This window comes from Salvelinus sp. IW2-2015, linkage group LG11 (genome assembly GCF_002910315.2).
Source record: "Salvelinus sp. IW2-2015 linkage group LG11, ASM291031v2, whole genome shotgun sequence".
Taxonomy (NCBI): Eukaryota; Metazoa; Chordata; class Actinopteri; order Salmoniformes; family Salmonidae; genus Salvelinus; species Salvelinus sp. IW2-2015.
In genome coordinates, this window is record NC_036851.1 from 7,998,917 (window position 1) to 8,010,275 (window position 11,359).

At 42.3% G+C, this 11,359-nt stretch overlaps 1 protein-coding gene across 2 annotated transcripts; it reads left to right on the forward strand.

Moving 5' to 3' along the window:
- Nucleotides 1-229: 229 nt before the first annotated feature.
- LOC111970621 (adenosine receptor A1-like) lies at nt 230-6,680 on the forward strand. Of its 2 annotated transcripts, none has more exons than XM_023997427.1 (2): nt 230-803; nt 3,802-6,680. In XM_023997427.1, exons 1-2 carry the CDS (start codon nt 448-450, stop codon nt 4,448-4,450), a joined length of 1,005 nt encoding a protein of 334 aa, XP_023853195.1. In that variant the 5' UTR covers nt 230-447; the 3' UTR covers nt 4,451-6,680. The 2 variants fall into 2 exon arrangements, with proteins under 2 accessions (XP_023853195.1, XP_023853194.1); XM_023997426.1 differs by lacking the exon at nt 3,802-6,680 and adding an exon at nt 3,712-3,715.
- Nucleotides 6,681-11,359: the final 4,679 nt, after the last annotated feature.

Here is an 11,359-nt window from a genome sequence, read left to right on the forward strand (position 1 = left end):
CACACACACACACTTCTGACGGCATGTGGGGAGCTCGCTACTGTTCCAGAGGAGTGATGGGAGGTGGTGGTGCTGCAGACTGCTGCAAAGAGAACGAGGCCCCTCCCTTGTTTCAGAGAGAGCCTCTCTCCAAGAGTGAGAGCAAGTGAGGAGAAGGAGGAGAGGAGGACAGAAGCAGGGGATCAGCCTGTCAGCCAGTCAGTGTGGAGCTAGAAGAGGATGCTGGACATTCATCTCCCCAGATCCCCTCATTGACATAGGGCCCACTCAATCAATGCCAGATCAGCGACAACCCACGCTTCTCTCAACAGCAGCAACTCAGAGGGAACACGTAGAATGGAGGAGGACACAATGAAATTAGTTGAATCCATAGGACCAATTGAAGAAAAACCTCTTAAACCATTTCCATTCTGAGGCAAGGCAAGGGGAGATCTGAGGACTTTTAAAATGTTTTCCTCTCCCGGTATCCAGCCACGGGAGCATGTGGACATGATTTACATCTCCATGGAGACAGCCATCGCCCTGGCCTCTGTGCTGGGAAACGTGCTGGTGGTGCTGGTGGTTTGTGTAAACCGCGCCCTGAGGGACACCACGTTCTGTTTCATCGTGTCTCTAGCGGTGGCCGACATCGCTGTGGGAGCCCTGGTCATTCCCCTGGCTATAGTGATTAGTCTGGGGCTGAAGACTCAATTCTATACCTGCCTCTTCCTCGCCTGTCTGCTCCTCATCATCACCCAGGGTTCCATCCTGTCTCTAATGGCCATCGCCATTGACCGCTACCTACGGGTCAAGATTCCCATCAAGTGAGTCCACGGTATAGCCACCGGTTGCATGCTATTTATTGAAAAACAACTGCCAAATTCATGACAAAAAAACATACTGTAACTGCATCACATGAAATACATTTATCTGGTCTGCAGCACCACCTGTAATGAAATTACAGTATATTCGTGGTTTTAAACTTTTAATAGAGGATTGTCCATAATGAGATGGATTTTGCTTGAGGGCAACAAATTAAGAATTTTACTGTATTCCTAGTGAGGACCATTTTCTGTTCATTCTAATKATAGAGTGCCTTCAGAAAKTATTCACACCCCTTGACTTCTTTTCCACATTTTTTATTAAAATTGATAACATTTAGATTTTGTTTCACTGGCCYACACACAATACCCCATAATGTCAAAGTGGAATTATGTTTTTGTACATTTTTACAAATTAATTMAAAATGAAAAGCTGAAATGTCTTGGGTCAATAAGTATTCAACGCCTTTGTTATGGCACACGYSTAAATAAGTTCAGGAGTAAAAATGTGCTTAACAAGTCACATAATATGTTTGTGTGCAATWATAGTGTCCACTCTGTGTGCAATAATAGTGTTTACATCATTTTTTATGACTACCTCATCTCTGTACCCCACACATMCAATTATCTGTAAGGTCCCTCAGTCAAGCAGGGAATTTCAAACACAGATTCAACTACAAAGACCAGGGATGTTTTCCAATGCCTCACAAAGAAGGGCTCCTATTGGTCGATGGTTAAAAATAGAAGAAAAAAAATGTAATATCACATTGAGCAAGTTATTAATAACACGTTGGATGGTGTATCAATACGCCCAGTGACTACAAAGATACAGGCGTCTTTCCTAACTCAGTTGCTCAAGGGTTTCACCATGAGGCCAATTGGGACTTTAAAACAGCTACAGAGTTTAATGGCTGCGATAGGAGAAAACTGAGGATGGATCAACAACATTGTAGTTACCACACAATACTAATCTAAATGACAGAGTGAAATGAAGGAAGCCTGTACAGATGACGGAAGCTTATACAGAATAAAACAAATACAAAACATGCATCCTGCTTGCAATAAGGCAGTAAAGTAAAACTGCAAAAAATGTGGCCAAAAAAAATGTACTTTATGGCCTGAATACAAAGCGTTATATTTGGGGCAAATCCAACACAACACATCACTGAGTACCACTCTTCATATTTTCAAGCATGGTGGTGGCTGCATCATGTTATGGGTATGTTTGTCATCAACAAGGACTAGAACGTTTTTGGGGGGATAAAAATAAACGGAACAGAGCTAAGCACAGGCAAAATCCTAGAGGAAAACCTGGTTCAGTGTGCTTTCCAACAGATGCTCGGAGACAAATTCACCTTTCAGCAGGACAATAACCTAAAACACAAGGCCAAATATACACTGGAGTTGCTTACCAAGATGACATTTAATGTTATTGAGTGGCCTTGCTACAGTTTTGACTTAAATCGGCTTGAAAATCTATGGGAAGTTTTGAAAATGTGTGTCTAGCAATGATCAACAACCAACTTGACAGAGCTTGAAGAATTTTTTAAAGAATAATGTACAAATATTGTATAATCCAGGAGTGCAAAGCTCTTAGAGACTTAACCAGAAAGACTCACAGCTGTAATCACTGCCAAAGGGGATTCTGACATGTATTGATTCAGGGGTGTGATTACTTTTTGAGGGCGCTGTATAAGTGGACTTTTTCAAAGGCCTATTTATATTGATGTGCGAGGGATACCAAGGGAGTATGCGGTAGCAATGTACACTATATATACAAAAGTTTGTGGACATCCCTTCAAATGAGTAGATTTGGCTATTTCAGCCACACACGTTGCTGACTTGTGTATACAATCAAGCACACAGCCATGCAATCTCCATAGACAAACATTGGCAGACTGCGAGCCAGGCTGCGTTCAAGTCCCCGCAGCAATGTTCCAACATCTAATGGAAAGCCTTCCCAGAAGAGTGGAGGCTATTATAGCAGCAAAGCGGGGACCGACTCCATATTAATGCCCATGATTCTTGGAATGAGATGTTGGACGAGCAGGTATCCACATACTTTTGGTAATGTAGTGTATCTGAGGAGAATTTCTCTCAGACTGCTGGAAAGCCATATATCTACGCTTAGTTGAATAGAAATCAATGGGCCAGACATTGAAAGCTTTTAAGTATATTAAAATGTTCTTGTCCGTCCCAAGGAGTGATTTTTAAGGCTGGTTCGCATTTTTGGCAAAGTTCCTGGTGCGTCTTATTTATTTGTAATGTCATGTGGACAGGGGACCAATCCCACTGGGTACACACTAGTTGAATCAACGTTGTTTCCATGTCATTACAATGAAATGACATTGAACCAATGTGAAATAGATGTTGATTTGGCGTTTGTGGCCAGTGGGAACTTACTATTAAAGGGAACGGTTCCTTAATTTGGCTGTTTAATATTAAATTATCATACATTTGGTATTGGTTTCATAGTGCCACCTTTTATTTTCTCACATTAAAAAAATCGGGAAAGAAATGTTGATGTTTACATTTGCTTAGCTTTCAGTATTTTACATTCTAAAATCCATATCTTTGTCCTCGGGAAATTTGGTGACACTTTATAAATCACCTTCAATTCATATATGAATGCATTGTGCTTCTGTCACAGAATACGTTTGACACCCTGTTAGCTTGAGTGGCACTGAAGCAAATGGGTATAACAGCATGGCAGTCCATACATTAATTTAATTCATAATGCAATAAACCGAGATTGTGCATCATCGTTATTCATAAGAGCTCATGCTTTGCTACTTATAACAACATGCACTTTAAAAATGCATCCCTAATGCATCTATCAAGCATTTCACACAGATGGCTTATGAAAAYATATTTCTAGATATATTTGACTGGAGATTATCTGAAGTCTAAGCTAAACTTTATCTCCAACTGTTTTGCATGTTCAATGTTTGACTGTGTAGTTTTTCAAACCGACTTTGATCATTCCTCTGGTCCTCTTCAGGTACAGCACCATCGTGACCCAGAACAGGGCATGGGTGGCAGTGTTCCTGTGCTGGCTCCTCTCTGCCCTGACCGGGCTGGTGCCAATGTTAGGCTGGCACAACGAGCACACACACGGTAACCTCAGCACCACCAGCGATGACATAATAGTTTGCACGTTTACCACGGTCATGCGCATGGACTACATGGTCTACTTCAACTTCTTTGGCTGGGTGGTGGTTCCTCTGACTATCATGATCGCACTGTATGCTGAGATCTTCAGGGTGATCCGGAAGCAGCTCAACATGCGTGCAGAGGCCACCTGCGACACCAGCAAGTACTTGCACAAGGAGCTAAAATTAGCCAAGTCCCTGGCGCTCGTCGTCTTGTTATTCGCTCTATGCTGGTTGCCCCTGCATGTCATGAACTGCATCCTCTTCTTCTGCCCGGAGTGTGGGATGCCCAAAAGTGCCATGTACGTGGGCATCTTTATGTCCCATGTCAACTCTGCCCTCAATCCGCTGGTCTATGCCTTCCGGATACAGCGGTTCCGCGCCACGCTAGTCCAGATCGCCCGCCGCTGCATGCTGTGTAAACACAAAGAGACCAGCCCCTGCCCCGACCAGCCTAGCCCGCCACCCCTGTCAAAGAAAGCTCCAGTCCACCCTTAGCCAGGACCTGCATTGTTTCTATGCTTTTCCTGCRGAATAGTTGTGTCAAAGAATTAGCCATAGTGCAATGATGAGGAAACTTGTGTTATGCAACCGTGTGAGAGACATCTGGGATGAAGGAAACAGTACGTGGACTGCAGCCTAATTTGTAATGGCCCCCAATTAGTGGAATGAACTCCAACAAAGAGCACTTCACTGAATTATGGAAACGAAATGAATTTACAATTGAAATAGATCCCACCTGGGAAAGACAATCCTGGAAAAGGGAAGACTTTAAATAAGAATTAGCCCAGCCCATATCTGTAATTTCACTCACTGATGCCAGCTGCAATGCATATTGAGTAATTTGCTGTATAACGAGATCCTTGTCAAATTGGCCTGTAACACACTCATCCTCTTTCAGCTTTAGTGCCAAGCTAGTGGCATGTATATGGGTGGGGTGCTGTTACCTTGCCAACTGTTTTGGTGAATGGCGTTTTAACAAAAATAACGATTTACAAGAGTTGGTTCAGTACCACTGTAAAATCCCATGCTTTCCCGGGAAGATCACTCAATATGCTTATATCCGTTTTACAGTCAAGCTATTGTCCATCAAGATCCACAAAGGAAATGTAAATCAAGACAATTCTCTGTAAACCAAGCTCCACAGATTATTCTAAAGAAGAACGCTGTTTTCAAGTGAACAGGTTCAACAATGCTTTGTTTGAGAAGAATGATCCGTAGTATTTTCTCCTGAGCTTGGTTGTGCCATAATTTTCATAACACTGACAGGGGGTTTGAAAAGGCTCCGGGCATCTGAGTGAGCCCGATTTAAATCCGAAGTGAATTAATTACATGCAGTATATTATGGCTGTGTGATTTATACAACCCTGGAAAACCTTTATGCGAGCCTTTGTCAGTTCTGCTTCCTCATCAACTTGACCCTCACAAGGCACTTCTATATAACTGATACACATGGGAGTAGGTGGTTGGAAAGAGAGTCTGGGGATATTGCATTTGCATTCAAAGTTAATAAATAATCATATCCTACTAATTACACACTAGCTAAATTGCTTGACAATCTGCATCATCAGCATTGTTTTATATGGCTATCAGAGTATGGGATTTTTTGAGATTCTGATATTACCTCCAAATGTTTCCTAAAAGTAGAGATACTGAAAGCATGCACTGTCCTTGTTTATGATGTACTTCAACATAATCTTTATTACAAAGTACAAATACATCTGTGACTGAGGAGCACGCCAAATGTGGGCAACCCACGACTTGGCAAAGCACGCCACAGAAACCAATCAATCCTGAGCCCAGATGGGGTTAACACCTGACCCCACTGATACAGAGAGCGAAGTGGTGGACTCAAATAAAGAGATGGCTCAGATCCTGCATGGATCTGTTAGAAATAGCTGTTTGGAATGGACAGTCTACACAGACTAAATACTTCAGGCCGGGACATGGGAGAGGTGACACTGATGCAAGGGCTTGTGCAATTTGCTCCTGTCACTCATGTTGTCTGTGAAAGAGCAGACTGACCTGATTAACAAAAGCCAATTTTCCATGTTAGTTCTCTCTMTCTCTCTACCTTTACCCATCTGTTACCTTGGGTCACAAGCACTCCCCCGAACAAAATACAAGTATTCAGAAGGGACACTCCAGCAGTATTGGTGCTGTAAAACTATAATCACCAGACACTTTGCATTTCTCTCTCATTATTCTTTAGTTTTATGAACSTTGAAATCTTGAAATCTTGAGAGGATTTAGGTTGATGTGATTCATAGAATCACCCAATGGAGGACGTCTTAAAGAAATGTCGCAGGAAGACCAACCAGGAGAAGAGTACCTACTACACGGACCACTGCTTTCTTGTCTTTGTCATCTTCTTCCTCTTTGTGCTGTTTGGGGAGGTTATCTACAAAACGTGGTGGGTGTCAAACGAGCATAAGCTTAAGGCGTTTTTGTTCGACWTTGCCACATACCTGTTCGCCCAGGATGAACGGGAGGAAATGATTGAACTGTATGCCTATTGGACAGTATAACATCCTCATGATTACCTGAGGATCACCACACCAGACATTGTGATTTGTCAGTAGGCCACTTTGCTTTGACAGAAATATTTGAAATGTGATTAATTGTTGTCTGTTYGGAAATCCTGTTTTTGTTTGTAACTAAACGTGTGCATGGAAATCCACTAGATGTACTCTGAATAATCATCTAAACTCCAAGATTGTCAATTACTCAATAAACTAAACTGTGTAATTAAAGTGTGCTTGCTGAAAGCCAAGCACAACTTTAGAAATAGTTCATAATTTTACTTCCTCTGCCACCTCTAGTGGCAAAATCATAAAAGCTACAAACACAACTGTAAAGGTTATTGCCACTTAGAACCAACTTCTCTGGTTTTAAACAGCTTATGTCGCATAGATATGAGTCAGACACATTAATTGTAGTGTCAAAATCGACTACCAAGTGTAAATTGGATAATTTTGGTCATAAAGTTAGGCTCGTCCAAAACATAGTTTTGTAAGTGAGTTCGTTCATCACAATTTACTGGAGGGTTGTGTATGGATTACTTATGTGCTCTTTTGCCAATGATGCCCAATTGCCCAGAAACAACACGTTGCGGACCGCCATATGGACATTTGTTGTCTGCATGTGGATGTAATTTCCCTCTGAAAATAGGAATGAAAATGGGCTTCCATAAATTTGTTCAACAATCTTGGGCAGATGGATAGGATATGGATTACTTTATTCTACTTKGGCTGTCAACCRTCAAACCTAAGACTGGCGTGTTGTTGGTAAATAGCTAYGTTTTGTTTATAGCTAGCTAACGTTACATTACGAAGCATGTGATAAATGCATTTGATTTGATTTACATGTCATTCTTGGATAGGCTATGTAGCTATGATACTAGGTTATTATAATGTGATACAACAAGCTAAATACATAGCCTCTCCCTGGCATATAATGTGAGAGGAAGGTTTGATAGCTAACATTGYACATGAAGACAGATTTGATCCCTGCTAGCTAACGTTAACTTGTTGCCAGCTTGCTTTCAATAGTGTTTCAACTCAAACTGGCTAGCTACTGACAACAATACTTTTTTCACCTTTTCCACACTGACTTTACGGAATTCAAAAGTACAATTCTTGTCTTTCATAATTTGGTCCAATATACTTGGATGTGTAGTGTCAGCGTTTGTTGCTGGCATGTCATCCCTAAGTTTGCTTATCATGAAAATGAAAAAGTCATTAAAGTAGTTGGCAATATCAGTGGGCTTTGTGATGAATGAGCCATCTGATTCAATGAATGAAGGAGCCGAGTTGGCTTTTTCCCCCAAAATGTCATTGAAGGTGCCCCAAAGCTTTTTACTATAATTCTTTATATAATTTATCTTCGTTTCATAGTATCGTTTCTTTTTATTTAGTTTAGTCACATGATTTCTTAATTTGCAGTATGTTTGCCAATCAGTTGGTCTGCCAGACTTATTTGCCATACCTTTTGCCTCATCCCTCTCAACCATAACATTTTTCAATTCCTACCATCAAACCAAGGGGATTTAACCGTTTTTACAGTCAATTTCTTAATGGCTGCATGCTTATTAGTAACTGGAATAAGCAATTTCATAAAAGTGTCAAGTGGAACGTCTGGTTGCTCCTCATTGCACACCACAGACCAGCGAATATTCTTTACATCATCAACATAGGAATCACTACAAAACCTCTCATAAGACCTCTTATACACCATCTTAGGCCTAGCCTTTGGAACTTTGGTTTTCCTAGATATGGCTATTATTTTGTGATCACTACATCCTATGGATTTTGATACTGCTTTAAAGCACATTTCTGCAGCATTAGTAAAGATGTGATCAATACATGTTGATGATTTAATTCCTGTGCAGTTTGAAACTACCCTGGTAGGTTGCAGGCACTGGTTACCGTTTGAAGTTTTTTCTTGAGTGGGCAGCTTGATGAGAGCCAGTCAATRTTTAAATCACCCAGAAAATATACTTCTCTGTTGATATCACATACATTATCAAGCATTTCACACTTATTATCCAGATACTGACTGTTAGCACTTGGTGGTCTATAGCAGCTTCCCACAAGAATATGCTTTAGGTGAGGCAGATGAATCTGTAGCCATATTACTTAAACAGTATTTAACGTTAGATCGTCTCTAAGCTTTACAGGAATGTGGTTTTGAATATAGACCACAACACCGCCCCCGTTGGCATTTCTGTCTGTTCGGTAGATGTTATAACCATGTATTGCTACCACTGTATCATCAAAGGTATTATCTAAGTGAGTTTCAGAGATAGGCAGAATATTCATGTCATCTGTTACAAGCAACTTACTGAATTAATGGACCTTGTTTCTCCGGCTGCATATGTTAATGTGACCTATTTTTAGCAATTTTCTGGGTTGCTTGATTGATTTTAAKGCTTTACTGGGAAGCTTATCAGAAGTAGACTTGCTCATGTTATTTATATTGGAGCTGATAGTGCAGGGTGAGCTACACAAAATTATCTTCCTACTAGAGCACATCGCCTCAGTGCAAACAGTGTAACTCTGGTTCATAGGCTCATGGTTACTGCATACAATAGCTGTAGGATAAACAGAGGTATTCGGTGCAATTAGGGGCACATAAATTAAGTTACYTATATTGTGTTTGCCAATCAAATCAAATCAAATTGTATTAGTCACATGCGCCGAATACAACAGGTGTAGGTAGACCTTACWGTGAAATGATTACTTACAAGCCCATAACCAACAATGCAGTTTAAAAAGTAAGAATAAAAAATATAAGGAACAAGTAATTATAGAGCAGCAGTAAAATAACAATAGCAAGACTATATACAGGGGTACCGGTACAGAGTCAATGTGCGGGGGCACCGGTTAGTCGAGGTAATTGAGGTAATATGTACATGTAGGTAAATTTTTTAAAGTGACTATGCATAGATAATAACAGAGAGTAGCAGCAGCGTAAAAGAGGGGGTGGGGGTGAGTAATGCAAATAGTCTGGGTAGCCATTTGATTAGATCTTCAGGAGTCTTATGTCTTGGGGGTAGAAGCTGTTTAGAAGCCTCTTGGACCTAGACTTGGTGCTCCGGTACCGCTTGCCGTGCGGTAGCAGAGAGAACAGTCTATGACTAGGGTGGCTGGAGTCTTTGGCAATTCTTTGGGCCTTCCTCTGACATCGCCTGGTATAGAGGTCCTGAATGGCAGGAAGCTTGGCCCCAGTGATGTACTGGGCCGTAAGCACTACTCTCTGTAGAGTCTTGCGGTCGGAGGCCGAGCAGTTGCCATACCAGGCAGTGTAGCAACCAGTCAGGATGCTCTCCATGGTGCAGCGGTAGAACCTTTTTGAGGACCCATGCCAAATCTTTTCAGTCTCCTGTAGGGAATAGGTTTTGTCGTGCCCTCTTCACGACTGTCTTGGTGTGCTTGGACCATGTTAGTTTGTTGGTGATGTGGACACCAAGGAACTTGAAGCTCTCAACCTGCTCCACTACAGCCCCGTCGATGAGAATGGGAGCATGCTCAGTCCTCCTTTTCCTGTAGTCCACAATCATCTTCTTTGTCTTGATCAAGTTGAGGGAGAGGTTGTTGTCCTGGCACCACACGGCCAGGTCTCTGACCTCCTCCCCATAGGCTGTCTCGTCGTGGTCGGTGATCAGGCCTACCACTTTTGTGTCATCTGCAAACTTAATGATGGTGTTGGAGTCGTGCCTGGCCATGCAGTCATGATTGAACAGGGAGTACAGGAGGGGACTGAGCACGCACCCATGAGGGGCCCCTGTGCTGAGGATCAGTGTGGCAGATGTGTTGTTACCTACCCTTTCCACCTGGGGGCAGCCCGTCAGGAAGTCCAGGATCCAGTTGCAGAGGGAGGTGTTTAGTCCCAGGGTCCTWARCTTAGTGATGAGCTTTGAAGGCACTATGGTGTTGAACGCTGAGCTGTAGTCAATGAATAGCATTCTCACATAGGTGTTCCTTTTGTCCGGGTGGGAAAGGGCAGTGTGGAGTGCAATAGAGATTGCATCATCTGTGGATCTGTTAGGGTGGTATGCAAATTGGAGTGGGTCTAGGGTTTCAGGGATAATGGTGTTGATGTGAGCCATGACCAGCTTTTCAAAGCATTTCTTGGCTACAAACGTGAGTACTACGGGTAGGTAAGTCATTTAGGCAGGTTACCTTAGTGTTATTGGGCACAGGGACTATAGTGGTCTGCTTAAAACATGTTGGTATTACAGACTCGGACAGGGAGAGGTTGAAAATGTCAGTGAAGACACTTGCCAGTTGGTCAGCGCATGCTCGCAGTACACGTCCTGTTAATCTGTCTGGCCCTGTGGCCTTATGACTGCTGACCTGTTTAAAGGTCTTACTCACATTGGCTGCAGAGAGCGTGATCACACAGTCGCCTGGAACAGCTGGTGCTCTCATGCATGTTTCAGTGACATGTTTCAATGCCCCTAGGATCATGTACATTTGATACAGCATTATGACGACTCATTGTCAAAGATCGTACTTTTTTGGAGAAATGTTCTCTGGTCTGATGAAACAAAAATAGATCTGTTTGGCAATAATGACCTTCGTTATGTTTGGAGGATAAAGGGGGAAGCTTGTAAGCCGAAGAACACCATCCCAACCGTGAAGCACGGGGGTGGCAGCATCATGTTCTGGGGGTGCTTTGCTGCAGGAGGGACTGGTGCACTTCACATATAGATGGCATCATGAGGAGGGAAAAGGATGTGGATATATTGAAGCAACTTCTCAAGACATCAGTCAGGAAGTTAAAGCTTGGTCAGGGCTTTGTGATGGCCACTCCAATACCTTGACTTTGTTGTCCTTAAGCCATTTTGCCACAACTTGGAAGTATGCTTGGGGTCATTGTCCATTTGGAAGACCACATTTGCAA